At 53.8% G+C, this 23,998-nt stretch overlaps 1 protein-coding gene across 1 annotated transcript in view; it reads right to left on the bottom strand.

The window, feature by feature from the left end:
- The window catches only part of LOC119974300 (glutamate receptor ionotropic, kainate 5-like), a 268,585-nt gene that overhangs the window by 207,046 nt on the left and 37,541 nt on the right, over positions 1–23,998 (bottom strand). The window contains exon 3 of the mRNA XM_038813072.1: positions 2,416–2,513. Within this exon, the coding sequence (XP_038669000.1) occupies positions 2,416–2,513 (98 nt within the window). The remainder of the gene's footprint in view (positions 1–2,415; positions 2,514–23,998) is intronic.

Below are 23,998 nucleotides of genomic sequence, written 5' to 3' on the forward strand. Positions count from 1 at the left end.
CATCTCCCCCAGACTCTGCACCACCCAGACACAATACCCCCAGACTGAGTCCCAACCAGACACCATCCGTCCAGACCCTGTCTCACCCAGACTCCACCTCCCCCTGACTGATAACACCCTGACTCCATCACCCCCAGATTCTGTCCCACCCAGACAGCATCTCCCCCAGGCTCTGGCCACCAAGACACTATTCCCCAGACACTGTCCCACCTAGACACCATCTCCCCCAGACCCTGTCCCACCCGGTCACCATCTCCCCCAGACCCTGTCCCACCCGGCCACCATCTCCCCCAGATTCTGTCCCAACCAGACACCATCTCCCCAGACTCTGTCCCACCGAGACACTATTACCCAGACACCATAACCCCACTGTCCCTGCCACACAACACACCTTGGACTGAATCCCGCCCAGACACCATCTCCCCCAGACTCTGTCCAACCCAGACACCATCTGCCCCAGACCCTGCTCCACCCACACATCATCCGCCAAGACTGATTCCCACGCAGACACCACCCCCCAGACTCTGTCCCACCCAGACACCATCTCCTCCAGACCCTGTCCCACCCAGACACCATCTCTCCCAGACCCTGTCCCACCCAGACACCATCTCCCCCAGACTCTGTCCCACCCAGACACCATCTCACCCAGACCCTGTCCCACCCAGACACCATCTCACCCAGACCCTGTCCCACCCAGACACCATCTCCCCCAGACTCTGTCCCACCCAGACACCATATCCCCCAGACACTGCCCCAACCAGACACCATCACCCCCAGACCCTGCCCCACCCAGACACCATCTCACCCAGACCCTGTCCCACCCAGACACCATCTCCTCCAGACCCTGTCCCACCCAGACACCATCTCACCCAGACCCTGTCCCACCCAGACACCATCTCCTCCAGACCCTGTCCCACCCAGACACCATATCCCCCAGACCCTGTCCCACCCAGACACCATCTCCTCCAGACCCTGTCCCACCCAGACACCATCTCCCCAGACCCTGTCCCACCCAGACACCATCTCCCCCAAACTCTGTCCCACCCAGACACCATATCCCCCAGACCCTGTCCCACCCAGACACCATCTCCTCCAGACCCTGTCCCACCCAGACACCATCTCACCCAGACCCTGTCCCACCCAGACACCATCTCCTCCAGACCCTGTCCCACCCAGACACCATCTCACCCAGACCCTGTCCCACCCAGACACCATCTCCCCCAGACTCTGTCCCACCCAGACACCATCTCCCCCAGACTCTGTCCCACCCAGACACCATCTCCCCCAGACCCTGTCCCACCCAGACACCATCTCACCCAGACCCTGTCCCACCCAGACACCATCCACCTACACCCCGTCCCCCAGATCCTCAACTCACCCAGACACCATTCCCCCCAGGTCGTCTCTTCACCCAGACACCATCGCCCCCAGACCCTGTCCCACCCAGACATCATCTCAACCTGACCCTGTCCCACCCAGACACCATCTCCCCCAGACGCTGTCCCACCCAGACACCATCTACCCCAGACCCTGTCCCCCAGACCCTCAACTCACCCAGACACCATTCCCCAGACCCTGTCCCACCCAGTCATCATCTCTCCCAGACGCTGTCCCACCCAGTCATCATCTCTCCCAGACCTTGTCCCCCAGACCCTCAACTCACCCAGACACCATTCCCCAGACCCTGTCCCACCCAGACACCATCTCCCCAGACCCTGTCCCACCCAGACACCATCTCCCCCAGACCCTGTCCCACCCAGACACCATTCCCCAGACCCTGTCCCACCCAGACCCTGTCCCACCCAGACACCATCTCCCCCAGACCCTGTCCCACCCAGACACCATCTCCCCAGACCCTGTCCCACCCAGACACCATCTCCCCAGACCCTGTCCCACCCAGACACCATCTCCCCCAGACCCTGTCCCACCCAGACACAATCTCTCCCAGACTGTACCACCCAGACACCATCTCCCCCAGACCCTGTCCCACCCAGACACCATCTCCCCCAGACCCTGTCCCACCCAGACACAATCTCTCCCAGACTGTACCACCCAGACACCATCTCCCCAGACCCTGTCCCACCCAGACACCATCCGCCCCAGACCCTGTCCCCCAGAGACACAATCTCTCCCAGACCATGTCCCACACAGCCAACAGCCCCCCAGACTCTCTCCTCACCCAGACACCATCTCCCCCAGACCCTGTCCCACCCAGACACCAGCCCCCCACAGACCCTGTCCCACCCAGACACCACCCCCCCCCCCCCTGATCGTCTCATCACCCAGACACCATCTCCCCCAGACCCCGTCACACCCAGACACCATCCCCCCATTCCCATCCCCCTCACTCAGCCCCCTCACTGTGTAACCATCCCGGGACAGTGACCCCTGACCCTCCGGGCCGTGACTCTTTACCTCTTTCTCTCCACAGATATGGCTGATGAATGATCCGGACGCCGGACTTGAAGACGGACCCAGGATTGCAGCCACTCCCTTGGGAAGAATCTGACACACTGCAAAAGAAGGGAAGAGCAAGGATTCCTGTCAGGGTGATGAAGATGAAGAATTACCTGGGGCGATTTGTCAGGTGGCGCTTCATAATAACACTTAAACATATCCACAGCCTTTAACAAAAGTGAAGAGTCTACAGAGGAAAGGTATCTGTCAAAATTCAACTGAGGGGAGTTGAACAAGAGGCTCCCAAAGGATTGAAGGGTGTCGTTCGAAAGAAGAAAGGTGGCCAGGCGGCAGGGTTTAGAGAGGAATCCGGGAGCCATGGGATAAGGGGATGCTCCGGAGGCCGGAGTTGGGGAGCACAGAGATCTCGGAGGGTTGTCAGGGCTGGAGGCAGTTGCAGATTTGAGGGGGTTTGTAGGGGGTGGAGGATGTTACAGAGATCGGGAGGGTTGTAGGGATCTCCCTGGATCTGAAATGATTTGATTACCTGCAAATGCTCGCATTCCAAGCATTGTCCAGCATCTCTGACTTTGTCTATATAAATGTTTCTGGAACATACCTCTCCATTCACCTGAGGAAGGAGCTGCGCTCCGAAAGCTCGTGTTTGAAACAAACCTGTTGGACTTTAACCTCGTGTTGTAAGACTTCTTACTGTTACAGAGATAGGGAGGGTTGTAGGGGCTGAAGGAGATTACAGAGATAGGGAGGCTTGTAGCGGCAGGAGGGTTGTAGGGGTTGTAGGAGGTTACAGAAATAGGGAGGTTGGAGGGGCTGAAGGAGGTTACAGAGACAGGGAGGCATGTAGGGGCTGGAGGAGGTTATTGAGATAGGGAGGGGGAGAGGCTGGAAGAGGTTACAAATATAGGGAGGGTTGTAGGGGCTGGAGGAAATTACAGAGATCGGGAGGGTTGTAGGGGCTGGAGGAGATTACAGAGATAGTGAGGGTTGTAGGGGCTGGAGGAGGTTATAGAGATACTGAGGGTTGTAGGGGCTGGAGGAGGTTACAGAGATTGGGAGGGTTGTGGGGGCTGGAGGAGGTTACAGAGATAGGGAGGGTTGTCGGGGCTGGAGGAGGTTACAGAGATAGGGAGGGTTGTCGGGGCTGGAGGAGGTTACAGAGATAGGGAGGGTGTAGGGGCTGGAGGAGGTTACAGAGATAGGGAGGGTTGTTGGGGCTGGAGGAGGTTACAGAGGTGGGGAGGGTTGTAGGGGCTGAAGGAGGTTACAGAGATGGGGAGGGTTGTAGGGGCTGGAGGAGGTTTCAGAGATGGGGAGGGTTGTAGGGGCTGGAGGTGGTTACAGAGATGGGGAGGGTTGTCGGGGCTGGAGGAGGTTACAGAGATGGGGAGGGTTGTGGGGCTGGAGGAGGTTACAGAGATAGGGAGGGTTGTAGGGGCTGGAGGAGGTTTCAGAGATGGGGAGGGTTGTAGGGGCTGGAGGAGGTTTACAGAGATAGGGAGGGTTGTAGGGGCTGGAGGAGGTTACAGAGATGGGGAGGGTTGTAGAGGCTGGAGGAGGTTACAGAGATGGGGAGGGTTCTAGGGGCTGGAGGAGATTACAGAGATGGGGAGGGTTGTAGGGGCTGGAGGAGGTTACAGAGATAGGGAGGGTTGTCGGGGCTGGAGGAGATTACAGAGATGGGGAGGGTTGTAGGGGCTGGAGGAGGTTACAGGGATGGGGAGGGTTGTAGGGGCTGGAGGAGGTTTCAGAGATGGGGAGGGTTATAGGGGCTGGAGGTGGTTACAGAGATGGGGAGGGTTGTCGGGGCTGGAGGAGGTTACAGAGATGGGGAGGGTTGTGGGGCTGGAGAAGGTTACAGAGATAGGGAGGGTTGTAGGGGCTGGAGGAGGTTTCAGAGATGGGGAGGATTGTAGGGGCTGGAGGAGGTTACAGAGATAGGGAGGGTTGTAGGGGCTGGAGGAGGTTTCAGAGATGGGGAGGGTTGTAGGGGCTGGAGGAGGTTACAGAGATAGGGAGGGGTTTAGGGGCTGGAGGGGGTTACAGAGATAGGGAGGAGTTTAGGAGCTGGAGGAGATTACAGAGATGGGGAGGGTTGTAGGGGCTGGAGGAGGTTACAGAGATAGGGAGGGTTGTCGGGGCTGGAGGAGGTTACAGAGATAGGGAGGGTTGTCGGGGCTGGAGGAGGTTACAGAGATAGGGAGGGTTGTAGGGGCTGGAGGAGGTTACAGAGATAGGGAGGGTTGTCGGGGCTGGAGGAGGTTACAGAGATGGGGAGGGTTGTAGGGGCTGGAGGAGGTTACAGAGATGGGGAGGGTTGTAGGGGCTGGAGGTGATTACAGAGATAGGGAGGGTTGTCGGGGCTGGAGGAGGTTACAGAGATAGTGAGGGTTCTCGGGGCTGGAGGAGGTTACAGAGATAGGGAGGGTTGTTGGGGCTGGAGGAGGTTACAGAGATACTGAGGGTTGTCGGGGCTGGAGGAGGTTACAGAGATAGGGAGGGTTGTAGGGGCTGGAGGAGGTTACAGAGATGGGGAGGGTTGTGGGGCTTGGAGGAGGTTACAGAGATAGGGAGGGTTGTCGGGGCTGGAGGAGGTTACAGAGATAGGGAGGGTTGTCGGGGCTGGAGGAGGTTACAGAGATGGGGAGGGTTGTGGGGCTGGAGGAGGTTACAGAGATAGGGAGGGTTGTCGGGGCTGGAGGGGGTTACAGAGATGGGGAGGGTTGTCGGGGCTGGAGGAGTTTACAGAGATAGTGAGGGTTGTCGGGGCTGGAGGAAGTTACAGAGATAGGGAGGGTTGTTGGGGCTGGAGGAGGTTACAGAGATGGGGAGGGTTGTAGGGGCTGGAGGAGGTTACAGAGATAGTGAGGGTTGTCGGGGCTGGAGGAGGTTACAGAGATACTGAGGGTTGTCGAGGCTGGAGGAGGTTACAGAGATAGGGAAGGTTGTTGGGGCTGGAGGAGGTTACAGAGATGGGGAGGGTTGTAGGGGCTGGAGGAGGTTACAGAGATTGTGAGGGTTGTCGGGGCTGGAGGAGGTTACAGAGATACTGAGGGTTGTCGGGGCTGGAGGAGGTTACAGAGATGGGGAGGGCTGTCGGGGCTGGAGGAGGTTACAGAGATGGGGAGGGTTGTCGGGGCTGGAGGAGTTTACAGAGATAGTGAGGGTTGTCGGGGCTGGAGGAAGTTACAGAGATAGGGAGGGTTGTTGGGGCTGGAGGAGGTTACAGAGATGGGGAGGGTTGTTGGGGCTGGAGGAGGTTACAGAGATGGGGAGGGTTGTCGGGGCTGGAGGAGGTTACAGAGATGGGGAGGGTTGTCGGGGCTGGAGGAGGTTACAGAGATAGTGAGGGTTGTTGGGGCTGGAGGAGGTTACAGAGATGGGGAGGGTTGTCGGGGCTGGAGGAGGTTACAGATATGGGGAGGGTTGTCGGGGCTGGAGGAGGTTACAGAGATATGGTGTGATCTGGAAGCAAGCAGTAGAATTTGAAAAACGAGTCTGCACTGAAGGAGAGGAGCAAGTCTTCAGGTGATATTGGAATGGGACCTGGTGCAAGTTCGGATTAAGCATTGGAAATATTCCCGACATTAAACTGTTTACAACGGTTATCTGTTTTTGCTAAGGGTGCTGTCATCTCCAAGGCCGGCAACTGCTTCTTTAGGGGCTTCATGGAGCTCTCAAAGGCCTCCACTGAACTTTATCAGGGAGTAGTCTTCAATGCTGTTAGTCATTAATTTATCTCATTGAAGTGTACCAAATTCTTTCTGGGCTCGACAGGGTAGATGCAGGAAGGATGTTTAGCCTGGCTGGGGGAGTCTAGAAACAGGCAACACAGGTCTCAGGAAAATGAACAAGGCCATGTAAGATTGGATGTGGAGGATTTTCTGCACTCCACAGGGTGGTGAATCTTTGGAATTCGCTACCTCAGTGAACGTGAAGGCTCTCATTGATTACGTTAAAGACTGAGATCGATCAATTTCTAGATCCCAGTAACATCAAGGGACACGGGGATAGTGACATTGAGGTATGATCCAGTTAAATGGCTGAACAGGTTCAGGGTGTCTGAATGGCTTACTCCTGTGTTCCCATTTTGCAGGAGCTGCCAGGCGATTACTGAAAACTGGCAGAGGAATCCCCTTAAACAGACCTTTACGCCGGAATTCTCTGGTCATTCAGATTCTCTATTCCCACCGGCAGTGCACCCCCACCTGGAATTTCCCCGCGACATCGGGTACTTTCAATGGGAAATTCCATTCACAAGCAGCGGGAAGTTATAATCCTGCCGCCAGCGAAGAGTGCACCCCACAAAAACACGGGGCTGGGGGGGGGGGGGGGGAGGAGAATCCAGCCCATGATATTCACTTCAACACTCACATGCCCTGTGGGAGTGAGTCCCACATTCTCCCCACTCCCTGTGGGAGAAAGTTCATCATTCTCCCCACTCCCTGTGGGAGTGAGTTCCACATTCTCCCCACTCCCTGTGGGAGCAAGTCCCCCATTCTCCTCACTCCCTGTGGGAGCGAGTTCCACATTCTCCCCACTCCCTGTGGGAGCGAGTTCCACATTCTCCCCACTCCCTGTGGGAGCAAGTCCCCCATTCTCCTCACTCCCTGTGGGAGCAAGTTCATCATTCTCCCCACTCCCTGTGGGAGTGAGTCCCACATTCTCCCCACTCCCTGTGGGAGCAAGTTCATAATTCTCCCCACTCCCTGTGGGAGTGAGTTCCACATTCTCCCCACTCCCTGTGGGAGTGAGTTCCACATTCTCCCCACTCCCTGTGGGAGCGAGTTCCACATTCTCCCCACTCCCTGTGGGAGCAAGTTCATCATTCTCCCCACTCCCTGAGGGAGTGAGTTCCACATTCTCCCCACTCCCTGTGGGAGTGAGTCCCACATTCTCCCCACTCCCTGTGGGAGCGAGTTCCACATTCTCCCCACTCCCTGTGGGAGCGAGTTCCACATTCTCCCCACTCCCTGTGGGAGCAAGTTCATCATTCTCCCCACTCCCTGAGGGAGTGAGTTCCACATTCTCCCCACTCCCTGTGGGAGTGAGTCCCACATTCTCCCCACTCCCTGTGGGAGCGAGTCCCACATTCTCCCCACTCCCTGTGGGAGCGAGTTCCACATTCTACCCACTCCCTGTGGGAGCAAGTTCATCATTCTCCCCACTCCCTGAGGGAGTGAGTTTCACATTCTCCCCACTCCCTGTGGGAGTGAGTCCCCCATTCTCCTCACTCCCTGTGGGAGCGAGTCCCACATTCTCCCCAGTGACCACAACTCCTTGCCTTTACCATAGCCATGGAGAGTGATAGGAACACACAGTGTGGGAAGGTATTTAATTGGGGGAGGGGAAATTATACTGCTGTTGGACAGGAGCTGAGGAGCATGACGTGGGAACAATTGTTCTTGGGGGAAATGCACAACAGTAATGTGGGGATTGTTTAAGGAGCACTTGCTGCGAGTGCTGGATAGTTTTGTCCCACTGAGACAAGGAAGGAATGGTAAGGCGAAGGAGCCTTGGATAACAAGAGAAGTGGAGCTTCCAGTCAAGAGGAAGAAGGAAGCTTACGTAAGGTTGAAGAAGCAAGGATCTGACTTGGCTCTAGAGGGTTACAAGGTAGCCAGAAAATAACTCAAAATGGACTCAGGAGAGCTAGAAAGGGGCATGAAAAAGCCCTGGCGGGAAGGATTAGGGAAAACCCCAAGGTGTTCCAAACTTATGTGTGAAATAAGAGGGTGATCAGATTGAGAGTAGGGTCGATCAGGGATAGTGGAAGGAACTTGTGCCTCGGGTCTGTGGAGACGGAGGAGGCCCTAAATGAATACATAGAACATAGAACATTCCAGCGCAGTACAGGCCCTTCGGCCCTCAATGTTGCGCCGACCTGTGAAACCCCTCTAAAGCCCATCTACACTATTCCCTTATCATCCATATGTCTATCCAATGACCATTTGAATGCGTTTAGTGTTGGCAAGTCCAGTACAGTTGCAGGCAGGGCATTCCACGCCCTTACTACTTTCTGAGTAAAGAACCTACCTCTGACATCTATCCTATATCTATCTCCCCTCAATTTAAAGCTATGTCCCCTCGTGCTGGACATCACCATCCGAGGAAAAAGGCTCTCACTGTCCACCCTATCTAATCCTCTGATCATAGCTATCATAAAATTTACAGTGCAGAAGGAGGCCATTCGGCCCATCGAGTCTGCACCGGCTCTTGGAAAGAGCACCCTACCCAAGGTCAACACCTCCACCTTATCCCCATAACCCAACCCAACACTAAGGGCAATTTTGGACACTAAGGGCAATTTATCATGGCCAATCCACCTAACCTGCACATCTTTGGACTGTGGGAGGAAACCGGAGCACCCGGAGGAAACCCACGCAGACACGGGGAGGATGTGCAGACTCCACACAGTGACCCAAGCCGGAATCGAACCTGGGACCCTGGAGCTGTGAAGCAATTGTGCTATCCACAATGCTACCGTGCTGCCCATCCTGTATGCCTCAATTAAATCACCTCTTAACCTTCTTCGCTCTAACGAAAACAGCCTCAAGTCCCTCAGCCTTCCCTCATAAGATCGTCCCTCCATACCAGGCAACATCCTGGTAAATCTCCTCTGCACCCTTTCCAATGCTTCCACATCCTTCCTATAAATACTCCAAATGCGGCCGCACCAGAGTTTTGTACAGCTGCAACATGACCTCATGGCTCTGAAACTTAATCCCTCTACCAATTAAAGCTAACACACCGTACGCCTTCCAAACAACTCTCTCAACCTGGGTGGCAACTTTCAGGGATCTATGTACATGGACACCGAGATCTCTCTGCTCATCCACACTACCAAGAATCTTACCATTAGTCCAGTACTCTGTATTCCTGTTACTACTTCCAAAATTAATCACCTCACACTATTCTGCATTAAACTCCATTTGCCACCTGTCAGCCCAGCGCTACAGCTTATCTATGTCCCTCTGTAACTTGTAACATCCTTCTGCACTGTCCACAACTCCGCTGACTTTAGTGTCATCTGCAAATTTACTCACCCATCCTTCTACGCCCTCCTCCAGGTCATTTATAAAAATGACAAACAGCAGTGCCCCCAAAACAGATCCTTGTGGTACACCACTAGTAACTGGACTCCAGTCTGAACATTTCCCATCAACCACCACCCTTTGTCTTCTTCCAGCTAGCCAATTTCTGATCCAAACTGCTAAATCACCCTCCCATGTCTCCATATTTTCTGTAATCGCTTTACTGAAATCCATATACACCACATCAACTGCTTTACCCTCATCCACCTGTTTGGTCACCTTCTCAAAGAACTCTAAGGTTTGTGAGGCACGACCTACCCTTCACAAAACCGTGTTGACTATCTCTAATCAAATTATTCCTTTCCAGATGATTATACATCCTAGTCAGGAATAAAAGAATGACTAGGGTCAGGAATAAAAGAATGACTAGGGTAAGAGTAGGGCCAGTCAAGGACAGTGGTGGGAAGTTGTGTGTGGAGGCTGAGGAGATAAGCGAGATACTAAATGAATACTTTTCGTCAGTATTCACTCAAGAAAAAGATAATATTGTGGAGGAGAATGCTGAGACCCAGGCTATTAGAATAGATGGCATTGAGGTGCGTAGGGAAGAAGTGTTGGCAATTCTGGACAAGGTGAAAATAGATAAGTCCCCGGGGCCGGATGGGATTTATCCTAGGATTCTCTGGGAAGCCAGGGAAGAGATTGCTGAGCCTTTGGCTTTGATTTTTAGGTCATCATTGGCTACAGGAATAGTGCCAGAGGACTGGAGGATAGCAAATGTGGTCCCTTTGTTCAAGAAGGGGAGTAGAGATAACCCCGGTAACTATAGGCCGGTGAGCCTAACGTCTGTGGTGGGTAAAGTCTTGGAGAGGATTATAAAAGATACGATTTATAATCATCTAGATAGGAATAATATGATTAGGGACAGTCAGCATGGTTTTGTGAAGGGTAGGTCATGCCTCACAAACCTTATCGAGTTCTTTGAGAAGGTGACTGAACAGGTAGACGAGGGTAGAGCAGTTGATGTGGTGTATATGGATTTCAGTAAAGCGTTTGATAAGGTTCCCCACGGTCGTCTATTGCAGAAAATACGGAGGCTGGGGATTGAGGGTGATTTAGAGATGTGGATCAGAAATTGGCTAGTTGAAAGAAGACAGAGAGTGGTAGTTGATGGGAAATGTTCAGAATGGAGTTCAGTTACGAGTGGCGTACCACAAGGATCTGTTCTGGGGCCGTTGCTGTTTGTCATTTTTATAAATGACCTAGAGGAGGGCGCAGAAGGATGGGTGAGTAAATTTGCAGACGACACTAAAGTCGGTGGAGTTGTAGACAGTGCGGAAGGATGTTGCAGGTTACAGAGGGACATAGATAGGCTGCAGAGCTGGGCTGAGAGGTGGCAAATGGAGTTTAATGTGGAGAAGTGTGAGGTGATTCACTTTGGAAAGAATAACAGAAATGCGGAATATTTGGCTAATGGTAAAATTCTTGGTAGTGTGGATGAGCAGAGGGATCTCGGTGTCCATGTACATAGATCCCTGAAAGTTGCCACCCAGGTTGATAGGGTTGTGAAGAAGGCCTATGGTGTGTTGGCCTTTATTGGTAGAGGGATTGAGTTCCGGAGCCATGAGGTCATGTTGCAGTTGTACAAAACTCTAGTACGGCCGCATTTGGAGTATTGCGTACAGTTCTGGTCGCCTCATTATAGGAAGGGCGTGGAAGCTTTGGAACGGGTGCAGAGGAGATTTACCAGGATGTTGCCTGGTATGGAGGGAAAATCTTATGAGGAAAGGCTGATGGACTTGAGGTTGTTTTCGTTAGAGAGAAGAAGGTTAAGAGGTGACTTAATAGAGGCATACAAAATGATCAGAGGGTTAGATAGGGTGGACAGCGAGAGCCTTCTCCCGCGGATGGAGGTGGCTAGCACGAGGGGACATAGCCTTAAATTGAGGGGTAATAGATATAGGACAGAGGTCAGAGGTGGGTTTTTTACGCAAAGAGTGGTGAGGCCGTGGAATGCCCTACCTGCAACAGTAGTGAACATGCCAACATTGAGGGCATTTAAAAATTTATTGGATAAGCATATGGATGATAAGGGCATAGTGTAGGTTAGATGGCCTTTAGATTTTTTCCATGTCGGTGCAACATCGAGGGCCGAAGGGCCTGTACTGCACTGTATCGTTCTATGTTCTATGTTCTATGTTCTATCTCTTATAAACCTTTCCAAGACTTTTCCCACAACAGAAGTAAGGCTCACTGGTCTATAGTTACCGGGGTTGTCTCTATTCCCCATCTTAAACAACGGGACAACATTTGCTATCCTCCAGTCTTCTGGCACTATTCCTGTCGACAATGACAACATAACGATCAAAGCCAAAGGCTCTGCAATCTCCTCCCTAGCTTCCCAGAGAATCCTAGGATAAATCCCATCTGGCCCAGGGGACTTATCTATTTTCACACTTTCCAGAATTGCTAACACCTCCTCCTTATGAACCTCAAGCCCTTCTGGTCTAGTGTCCTGAATCTCAGTATTCTTCTTGACAACATTGTCTTTTTCCTGCGTGAATACTGACGAAAAATATTCATTTAGCACCTCTATCTCCTCGGACTCCACGCACAACTTCCCACCTCACTTCCCAAGCTCACCCACCTTATTCCGGATGCTCCTGGCATTGAAGTAGAAGCACTTTAAACCACCTTCCTGCCTGCCGGTACACTCCTGCAACTTTGAAACCTTACTTATGACCTCACTACTCTCAGCTTCTTGTGTACTGGAGCTACAATTCAGGTTCCCAATCCCCTGCTGAACTAGTTTAAACCCTCCTGAAGAGCATTAGCAAATCCCCCCCCCCCCCCCCCCCCTCCCCCAGGATATTAGTACCCCTCTGGTCCAGGTGTAGACCATCCCATTTGTAGAGGTCCCACCTCCCCCAGAATGAGCCCCAATTATCCAGGAATCTGAAACCCTCCCTCCTGCACCATCCCTGTAGCCACGTGTTCAACTGCTCTCTTTCCCTATTCCTCTACTCGCTAGCACGTGGCACGGGTAACAACCCAGAGATAATAACTGTTTGTCCTGGATCTAAGTTTCCACCCTAGCTCCCTGCCTTACATCCCTATCCCTTTTCCTACCTATGTCGTTGGTACCTATGTGGACCACGACTTGGGGCTGCTCCCCCTCCCCCTTAAGGATCCCAAAAACACGATCCGAGACATCGCAGACCCTGAAGGAAGGATGTGAATACATTGCTTCAGTATTCACTAGCGAGAGGGACCTTGTTGCCCATGAGAACAGTGTGAACCAGGTTAATAGACTCAAACAGGTTGATATTAAGAAGAAGGATGTGCTGGAAATTTTGAAAAGCATCAGGATAGATAAGTCTCCTGGGCCTGACGGGATATACCCAAGGTTACTATGGGAAGCGAGGGAAGAGATTGCTGCACCGTTGCCGATGATCTTTGCGTCCTCCTTCTCCACTGGAGTAGTACCGGATGATTGGATGGAGGCAAATGTTGTTCCCCTGTTCAAGGAAGGGAATAGGGAAATCCCTGGGAATTACAGACCCATCAGTCTTGTGTCTGTGGTGAGCAAAATATTGGAAAGGATTCTGAGAGATAGGATTTATGATTATTTAGAAAAACATAGTTTGATTAAAGATAGTCAGCCTGGCTTTGTGAGGGGCAGGTCATGCCTCACAGGCCTCATTGAATTCTTTGAGGATGTGACGAGACACATTGATGAAGGTCGGGCAGTGGATGTGGTGTATATGGTGTGTAAAGAATTTGACAGGATCCCCATGGTAGGCTCATTCAGAAAGTTAGGGGGCCTGGGATACAGGGGAATTTGGCTGTCTGGATACAGAATTGCAGTGATGGTGGATCGAAAGTATTCTGCCTGGAGGTCGGTGACCAGTAGTGTCCCGCATGGATCTGTTTTCATAGAATTTACAGTGCAGAAGGAGGCCATTCAGCCCATCGAGTCTGCACCTGCTCTTGGAAAGAGCACCCTACCCAAGTCCACACCTCCACCCTATCCCCATAACCCAGCATCTCCACCCAACACTAAGGGCAATTTATCATGACCAATCCACCTAACCTGCACATCTTTGGACTGTGAGAGGAAACCGGAGCACCCGGAGGAAACCCACGCAGACACGGGGAGAATGTGCAGACTCCACACAGGCAGTGACCCAAGCTGGGAATCGAACCTGGGGCCCTGAAGCTGTGAAGCAATTGTGCTAACCATTATGCTACCGTGCTGTTCTGGGACCTCTGCTCTTTGTGTTTTTTATAAATGACTTGGATGAGGAAGTGGAAGGGTGGGTTAGTAAGTTTGCTGATGACACGAAGGTTGGGGGAGTTGTAGATAGTGTTGAGGGTTGTTGTAGGTTACAACAGGACATTGACAGGATGAAGAGCTGGGCTGAGAAGTGGCAGATGGAGTTCAACCTTGATGAAGGTGAAGTGATTCATTTTGGAAGGTCGAGTTTGAATGCTGAATACAGGGTTAAAGGCAGGATTCTTGGAAGTGTGCAGGAACAGAGGGATCTTGGGGTCCACGTATATAGATCCCTCAAATATGCTGCCTAGGTTGATAGGGCTGTTAAGAAGGAGTACGGTGTGTTGGCTTTCATTAACGGGAATTAAGTTTAAAAGCCGCGAGGTTTTGCTGCAGCTTTATAAAACCCTAGTTAGACCACACTTGGAATATTGTGTCCAGTTCTGGTTGCCTCATTATAGGAAGGATGTGGATGCTTTGGAGAGGGTACAGAGGAGATTTACCAGGATGCTGCCTGGACTGGAGGGCATGTCTTATGAAGAAAGGTTGAGGGAGCTAGGGCTTTGCTCACTGGAGCGAAGAAGGCAGAGAGGTGGCTTGATAGAGGTGTACAAGATGATGAGAGGCATGGATAGAGTGGATAGCCAGAGACTTTTCCCCAGGGTGGAAATGGTTGTCACGAGGGGATGTAATAGTAAGGTGATTGGAGGAAGGTATAGGGGAGATGTCAGAGGTAGGTTCTTTACACAGAGAGTGGTGGGTGTGTGGAATGCACTGCCAGCAGAGGAGGTGGATACAAAGTCATTGGGGATGACAGAATACTCTAGTTGTGTCCTAAGGAGAGCTTTATAAATAGGTTGATTGTAACTTCCTGTCCTTTTTACTCAATCTCTCTGTTTATTGAGCTGGAGATCCCACACACTTTACTTAGCGCTCTCTCAATAGGTTCTGCCACTTTCAAAGATCGATACACATGAACCCCCAGCTCCCTCTGTCCCTGCAGACTCTTTCAAACTGCACCATTTAGTCTGTACTGGATCTCCTTCTCTCCAAACCCATCATCTCACAATTCTCTGTATTCAATTCTAGCTGCCACTCCCCGGTCCATTCAGCCCATCTATCAGTGTCCTGTTGAGGTCAATTGGCATCATCCCCACCATCTAAAACTCCCCAAGTCCGATGCCAGCGGCAAATGTTGAAATTTTACACTGCATTCCGATACCCAAGATATTAATGTACAAAATAAAATTCTAAAAGGCACAATGTGGAATTAGCTTAAGTTTTCCAGGAATAATGTTGAGTGTTTGGTTTGATCTTTAATGACCTTGCTAACCTGTGGCACAACAGAATCACAGGATTACGGTGCAGAACGAGGCCATTTGGCCCATCATGGCTGCAACAGCTCTCCAAATGAGTTTCATGATTAATGCTATTCCTTTGCCTTTTCCCTGTATCCTTGTATCCCTGCACATTGTTTCTATTTCGATTGGACCTGCCTCCACCACACTTCCAGGCAGAACATTGGTGTGTGAAGAAGTTTTTTTCTCACATCACATTTGTTTCTTTCGCAAATTAGTTTAAATCTGTGCACCATCACGATTGATCTTTTTATGAGGTGGAACAGTTTCTCCCAGTCTACTCTGTCCAGCCCACCTCGTGATTTTGAATATCTCTAACAAATCTCTTCCTAGCCTTCGTCCCAAGCTCTCCATCTATTCTCCAAACTGAAGTTTCTCGTCTACGGAACCATTCACTTCACTCTCTAATGCATTCACATCCTTCCTATAGTGCGGCATCCAGAACTGTACACAATATTCCTCCTAAAGCTTATAATATAAGGATAATATCCTTGGTCTTGTACTCTATGTCCCTTCTAATAAAGTAAGAAGTGTTACAACACCAGGTTAAAGTCCAACAAGTTTGTTTTGAATCACTGGCCTTCTGACCCACCTGAGGAAGGAGCGGTGCTCTGAAAGCTAGTGTTTGAAACAAACCTGTTGGACTTTAACCTGGTGTTGTAAGACTTCTTACTGTGCTCACCCCAGTCAAACGCCGGCATCTCCACATCACGGCCTTTAATAAAACCCAGAATATTATATGATTTATTAGCTGCTCTCTACACCTGTCCAGCACCTTCAATGATCAATGCACATGTACACCGATGTGTATCGACTTCAGGAAGCATAGCACAACTCACATCCCCATCTACATCAATGGCTCTGAAGTGGAGATGGTTGATAACTTTAAGTTCCTGGGGGTCACCATCACCAACAGTCTGTCCTGGTCCACTCGCGTTGATGTAACAGTCAAGAAAGCCCAACAGCATCTCTACTTCCTACGGAAGCTAAAGAAATTCGGCATGTCTGCATCGACTCTCACAAACTTCTACAGATGTGCGATAGAGAGCATCCTATCCGGCTGCAGCACAGCCTGGTATGGCAACTGCTTGGCCCAAGATCGCAAGAAACTGCAGAGTGTGGTGAACTCAGCCCAACGCATCACAAAGCTTGCCACCCCAACATTGATTCTGTATGCACCTCCCTCTGCCTCAGGAAGGCAGACAGCATTATCAGGCATCCCTCCCACCCTAGGCATTGCCTTCATCCAAACCTTTCCATCAGGCAGAAGGTACAGAAGCCTGAAGACCTGCACATCCAGACATAGGAACAGCTTCTCCCCACAGCTAGAAGACTCCTCAACGACTCCCCCTCGGACAGATCTGTTCCCTGTAAGAACACTATTCACAGCGCCCTATCCTGCTCTTGCTGATGTATTTGCTTTGTTTGGCCCCTTGTTCCGCACTGTAACCAATCACTATTTGTTGATGTACCATTTGTCAATGTACTGTGCCGATTATTCCTTTTTCCACTGTATGCATACTGTGTACGTTCCCTTGGCTGCAGGAAAATACTTTTCGCTGTGCTTCGGTATGTGACAATAAATATCGATCAATCAATCAATCAATCATGTCCCTCTGCTCCTGCATTCCCTTAAGAATTTTACACCTTATTTTTTTTATTGTCCTTCCATGTTCTCCCTGTCAAGATGCACCATTTCACCATTCTCTGCATTGAACTTGATCTTCATAAGCTCATAAATTCATAAGACATAGGAACAGAATTAGGCCATTTGGCCCATTGAATCTGCTCCGTCATTCGATCATGGCTGATCACATCCTGGCCTTAACTCCACCATCCTGCCCGTTCTCCATAACCCTTCAACCCATAGAACAAAAAACAAAGAAAAGTACAGCACAGGAACAGGCCCTTCGGCCCTCCAAGCCAGTGCCCGACAAAACTACAATCTTCTACACTTCTGGGGTCCGTATCCCTCTACTCCCATCCTATTCATGTATTTGTCAAGATGCCCCTTAAACGTCACTAACGTTCCTGCTTCCACCATCTCCTCCGGCAGCAAGTTCCAGGCACCCACTACCCTCTGTGTAAATAAACTTGTCTCGTACATCTCCTCTAAACCTTGCCCCTCGCACATTAAACCTATGCCCCATAGTAATTGACCCCTCTACCCTGGGGAAAAAATCTCTGACTATCCACTCTGTCTATGCCCCTCATAATTTTGTATCCATATTTATCCGTCTTCCTCACAGGAACATGCCGGTCCTGAATTCCTTTCAACTGACATTTGAAAGCCTCCCACATGTCAGATGTTAATTTACCCACAAACATTCGCCCCCAATCTAGGTTCTTCAGTTCCCGCCTAATATTGTTATAATTAGCCTTCCCCCAATTTAGCACATTCACCCTAGGATCACTCTTATCCTTGTCCACCAGCACTTTAAAACTTACTGGATTGTGGTCACTGTTTCCAAAATGCTCCCCGACTGAAACTTCTACCACCTGGTCGGGCTCATTCCCCAATACCAGGTCCAGTACAGCCCCTTCCCATTACCAATTAAAAATCTGTCAAACTCCTCCTTAAATTTACTCACTGCCCAACCTCCACTGCACTTTGGGGTCGCACATTCCTCAGATCCCACAACCCTTTGGGAGAAGTTGTTTGTCCTTAACTCCGTTTTAAATTTGCTCCCTCTTATCCTAAAGCTATGACCTCTCATTCTAGAATACCCCACAAGAGGAAGCATCCGCTCCACGTCTACTTTATCCAGACCTTTCAGCTCATGTATACCTCAATTTGATCTCCCCTCATTCTACTAAACTCGAGAGTATCGACCTAAACTATGCAACCTCTCTTCATATGACAAACCCTTCCGGGATTTCTGTATTTGCACTCTGAGTTCTCTTCATTTCTCTCACCCACCCAATGCTCACAGTGACAAGTAACAAGTGACCTTCCGCGTCTTCCGAGCAAAATAGGGGACCTCTCATTTACTACATTTGATTATTTGTCCATTCTGCAAATGTATTCATGTCCTCCTGTCATTTGCTTGCATTCTCCTCAGTACTGACCCCCTCTGCAGATTTCGTGTCATTTTCAAATTTAGAAATTGCGTTTTCGGTTTGAAAAAGTCCAAATGGTTGATGTCAATTGTGAGTGCAGAGATCCTCACACTGAGCCTCGTACACCACCTCCCTGCTCTGACATGCAGGGATAAATTACCCAGGGTTCCTCAGACCCAGGGTCACGACCTGTGGGCAGCTGTCGGGAGAGGTGGCAGAGCAATCAGTCGTACTGCTCCCAATCGCGGGGGGCGGGGGCGGGCCAAACAACCGCGACCGGCTTTCAGGTTGGGAATGTTTTGCATTGTTCCATCCGATCGGATTATCCAATGGGTGATTACCTTTCCCAATGTCACACCCAATGTCGACTTGTTCCGTTGACCAATAGGAGGCGGGGGCGAGATTCCGGTGGCAGGTCACAGAACGGCCGAGTAAAGTTTATGTGAGGGGTGAGAATGGCGGGTCAGCACCAGTTCCCTGGCTTCCACAAGTACTTCAGTGCCCACACCAGCATAGGGAGGAGGAATTATGTGATAGCTACAAAACAGGGATTGCAGCAATTTGTTTGATCTTCAAACGGAGATCCAAGAAGTAGGCACCAGCAGCAAATACCGAAAAGAAATGATGTGTGCTTCTACTCTGTGACAGGGCACGTGCAATTTACACACCGGCATGTGAAATCTGTGGGAATGTTTGAAACCTCTACAATAACTTAACCTTAATAGTGTATTATAAGTTACCTGTCCTCAAATAAATCACAATGGGATACCATGTGCTGTTTAAAAAGAAAAGAGAATGTCGTCTGCAAGCATGCCCCCTCAGACAGATCCAGCACTGCACGCGCCCTGTCCCAGCACCATCTCATTCCAACGTCAGCGCTGTCCCAGCACCCTCTCCTCCTGACGTCAGCGCTGTCCCAGCACCCTCTCCTCCTGACGTCAGCGCCCTGTCCCAGCACCCTCTCATTCCAACGTCAGCGCTGTCCCAGCACCCTCTCCTCCTGACGTCACCGCCCTGTCCCAGCACCCTCTCATTCCAACGTCAGCGCTGTCCCAGCACCCTCTCCTCCTGACGTCAGCGCCCTATCCCAGCACCCTCTCCTCCTGACGTCAGTGCCCTGTCCCAGCACCCTCTCATTCCAACGTCAGCCCTGTCCCAGCACCCTCTCCTCCTGACGTCAGCGCCCTGTCCCAGCACCCTCTCATTCCAACGTCAGCGCTGTCCCAGCACCCTCTCCTCCTGACGTCACCGCCCTGTCCCAGCACCCTCTCATTCCAACGTCAGCACCCTGTCCCAGCACCCTCTCCTCCTGACGTCAGCGCTGTCCCAGCACCCTCTCCTCCTGACGTCAGCGCAGTCCCAGCACTCTCTCCTCCCAACGTCAGCGCTGTCCCAGCACCCTCTCCTCCTGACGTCAGAGCCCTGTCCCAGTACCCTCTCCTCCTGACGTCAGTGCCCTTTCCCAGCACCCTCTCATTCCAACGTCAGCGCTGTCCCAGCACCCTCTCATTCCAACGTCACCGCTGTCCCAGCACCCTCTCCTCCTGACGTCACCGCCCTGTCCCAGTACCCTCTCCTCCTGACGTGAGCGCTGTCCCAGCACCCTCTCATCCCAACGTCAGCACCCGGTGCCCAGCACCCTCTCATTCCAACGTCAGCACCCTGTCCCAGCACACTCTCCTGCCGACGTCAGCGCCCTCTCATTCCAACGTCAGCGCCCTGTCCCAGCACCCTCTCCTCCCGACGTCAGCGCCCCTCTCATTCCAACGTCAGCGCCCTGTCCCAGCACCCTCTCCTCCCGACGTCAGCGCCCTGTCCCAGCACCCTCTCATTCCAACGTCAGCGCCCTGTCCCAGCACCCTCTCCTCCCGACGTCAGCGCCCTGTCCCAGCACCCTCTCCTCCTGACGTCAGCGCCCTGTCCCAGCACCCTCTCCTCCCGACGTCAGCGCCCTGTCCCAGCACCCTCTCCCCCCAACGTCAGCGCCCTGTCCCAGCACCCTCTCCTCCTGACGTCAGCGCGCTGTCCCAGCACCGTCTCCTCCTGACGTCAGCGCTGTCCCAGCACCCTCTCCTCCTGACGTCAGCGTGCTGTCCCAGCACCCTCTCCTCCTGACGTCAGCGCCCTGTCCCAGCACCCTCTCCTCCTGACGTCAGCGCTGTCCCAGCACCCTCTCCTCCTGACGTCAGCACCCTGTCCCAGCACCTTCTCCTCCCGACGTCAACGCCCTCTCCCAGCACCCTCTCCTCCTGACGCCAGCGCTGTCCCAGCACCCTCTCCTCCTGACGTCAGTTCCCTGTCCCAGCACCCTCTCCTCCTGACGTCAGAGCCCTGTCCCAGTACCCTCTCCTCCTGACGTCAGTGCCCTTTCCCAGCACCCTCTCATTCCAACGTCAGCGCTGTCCCAGCACCCTCTCATTCCAACGTCACCGCTGTCCCAGCACCCTCTCCTCCCGACGTCAGCGCCCTGTCCCAGCACCCTCTCCTCGCTACGTCAGCGCTGTCCCAGCACCCTCTCATCCCAACGTCAGCACCCGGTGCCCAGCACCCTCTCATTCCAACGTCAGCGCCCTGTCCCAGCACCCTCTCCTCCCGACGTCAGAGCCCTGTCCCAGCACCCCTCAGCACCCTAGCGGGCCTCCGACGTCAGCGCCCTGTCCCAGCACCCTCTCATTCCCACGTCAGCGCCCTGTCCCAGCACCCTCTCATTCCAACGTCAGCGCCCTGTCCCAGCACCCTCTCCTCCCGACGTCAGCGCCCTGTCCCAGCACCCTCTCATTCCAACGTCAGCGCCCTGTCCCAGCACCCTCTCCTCCCGACGTCAGCGCCCTGTCCCAGCACCCTCTCATTCCAACGTCAGCGCCCTGTCCCAGCACCCTCTCATTCCAACGTCAGCGCCCTGTCCCAGCACCCTCTCCCTCCCGACGTCAGCGCCCTGTCCCAGCACCCTCTCCCCCCAACGTCAGCGCCCTGTCCCAGCACCCTCTCCTCCTGACGTCAGCGCTGTCCCAGCACCCTCTCCTCCTGACGTCAGCACCCTGTCCCAGCACCTTCTCCTCCCGACGTCAGCGCCCTCTCCCAGCACCCTCTCCTCCTGACGTCAGCGTGCTGTCCCAGCACCCTCTCCTCCTGACGTCAGAGCCCTGTCCCAGCACCCTCTCCTCCTGACGCCAGCACCCTCTCCTCCTGACGTCAGTTCCCTGTCCCAGTACCCTCTCCTCCTGACGTCAGCGCTGTCCCAGCACCCTCTCCTCCCGACGTCAGTGCCCTGTCCCAGCACCCTCTCCTCCTGACGTCAGTGCCCTGTCAAACACCCTCTCATTCCAACGTTAGCGTCCTGTCCCAGCACCCTCTCCTCCTGACTTCAGCGCCCTGTCCCAGCACCCTCTCCTCCTGACGTCAGTGCCCTGTCAAACACCCTCTCATTCCAACGTCAGCGCTGTCCCAGCACCCTCTCCTCCCGACATCAGTGCCCTGTCCCAGCACCCTCTCCTCCTGACGTCAGTGCCCTGTCCCAGCACCCTCTCATTCCAACGTCAGCGCTGTCCCAGCACACTCTCCTTCTGACATCAGCGCCCTCTCCCAGTACCGTCTCCTCCCGACGTCAGTGCCCTGTCCCAGCACCCTCTCCTCCTGACGTCAGCGCCCTCTCCCAGCACCCTCTCCTCCGGACGTCAGTGCCCTGTCCCAGCACCCTCTCCTCCCTACGTCAGCGCCCTGACCCATCACCCTCTCCTCCTGACTTAAGCGCCGTGTCCCAGCACCCTCTCCTCCCAACGTCAGCGCTGTCCCAGCACCCTCTCCTCCTGACGTCAGCGCCCTGTCCCAGCACCCTCTCCTCCTGACGTCAGCGCTGTCCAGCACCCTCTCCTCCTGACGTCAGCGCTGTCCCAGCACCCTCTCCTCCTGACGTCAGCGCCCTGTCCCAGCACCCTCTCCTCCTGACATCAGCGCTGTCCCAGCACCCTCTCCTCCTGACGTCAGCGCTGTCCCAGCACCCTCTCCTCCTGACGTCAGCGCTGTCCCAGCACCCTCTCATTCCAACGTCAGCGCTGTCCCAGTACCATCTCCTCCTGACGTCAGCGCCCTGTCCCAGTACCCTCTCCTCCTGACGTCAGCGCTGTCCCAGTACCATCTCCTCATGACGTCAGCGCTGTCCCAGCAGCCTCTCCTCCTGACGTCAGCGCCCTGTCCCAGTACCGTCTCCTCCTGACGTCAGCGCCCTGTCCCAGTACCGCCACCTCCTGACGTCAGTGCGCTGTCCCAGTACCCTCTTCTCCTGACTTAAGCGCCCTGACCCAGCAACCTCTCCTCCTGACGTCAGTGCCCTGTCCCAGTACCCTCTCCTCCTGACTTAAGCGCCCTGACCCAGCAACCTCTCCTCCCAACGTATGCGTCCAGTCCCAGCACCCTCTCCTCCTGACGTCAGCGCCCTGACCCATTACCCTCTCCTCCTGACTTAATAGCCCTGTCCCAGCACCCTCTCCTCCCAACGTCAGCGCGCTGTCCCAGTACAGCCACCTCCTGACGTCAGCCTCCTGTCCCAGTACCCTCTCCTCCTGACGTCAGCGCCCTGTCCCAGTACCGCCTCCTCCTGACGTCAGCGCGCAGTCCCGGGATTGCCTCCTCCCAACGTCAGCGCGCTGTCCCAGTATTGCCTCCTCCTGACGTCAGCGCGCTGTCCCAAAACCCTCTCCTCCCAACGTCAGCGCCCTGTCCCAGCAGCCTCTCCTCCTGACGTCAGCGCGCTGTCCCAGTATTGCCTCTCCTCCTGACGTCAGCGCGCTGTCCCAGTATTGCCTCCTCCTGACGTCAGTGCGCTGTCCCAGTACCCTCTTCTCCTGACTTAAGCGCCCTGTCCCAGCAAACTCTCCTCCTGACGTCAGCGCTGTCCCAGCACCCTCTTCTCCCAACGTCAGCTCGCTGTCCCAGTCCCGCCTCCTCCTGACGTCAGCGCCCTGTCCCAGTATCCTCTCCTCCAGACATCAGCTCCCTGTCCCAGCACCCTCTCCTCCCGACGTCAGCGCCCTGTCCCAGCACCCTCTCCCCCCAACGTCAGCGCCCTGTCCCAGCACCCTCTCCTCCTGACGTCAGCGCTGTCCCAGCACCCTCTCCTCCTGACGTCAGCACCCTGTCCCAGCACCTTCTCCTCCCGACGTCAACGCCCTCTCCCAGCACCCTCTCCTCCTGACGTCAGAGCCCTGTCCCAGCACCCTCTCCTCCTGACGCCAGCACCCTCTCCTCCTGACGTCAGTTCCCTGTCCCAGCACCCTCTCCTCCTGACGTCAGAGCCCTGTCCCAGTACCCTCTCCTCCTGACGTCAGTGCCCTTTCCCAGCACCCTCTCATTCCAACGTCAGCGCTGTCCCAGCACCCTCTCATTCCAACGTCACCGCTGTCCCAGCACCCTCTCCTCCTGACGTCACCGCCCTGTCCCAGTACCCTCTCCTCCTGACGTGAGCGCTGTCCCAGCACCCTCTCATCCCAACGTCAGCACCCGGTGCCCAGCACCCTCTCATTCCAACGTCAGCGCCCTGTCCCAGCACCCTCTCCTCCCGACGTCAGCGCCCTCTCATTCCAACGTCAGCGCCCTGTCCCAGCACCCTCTCCTCCCGACGTCAGCGCCCTGTCCCAGCACCCTCTCATTCCAACGTCAGTGCCCTTTCCCAGCACCCTCTCATTCCAACGTCAGCGCTGTCCCAGCACCCTCTCATTCCAACGTCACCGCTGTCCCAGCACCCTCTCCTCCTGACGTCACCGCCCTGTCCCAGTACCCTCTCCTCCTGACGTGAGCGCTGTCCCAGCACCCTCTCATCCCAACGTCAGCACCCGGTGCCCAGCACCCTCTCAGTCCAA

Source organism: Scyliorhinus canicula, chromosome 12 (genome assembly GCF_902713615.1).
Source record: "Scyliorhinus canicula chromosome 12, sScyCan1.1, whole genome shotgun sequence".
Taxonomy (NCBI): domain Eukaryota; kingdom Metazoa; phylum Chordata; class Chondrichthyes; order Carcharhiniformes; family Scyliorhinidae; genus Scyliorhinus; species Scyliorhinus canicula.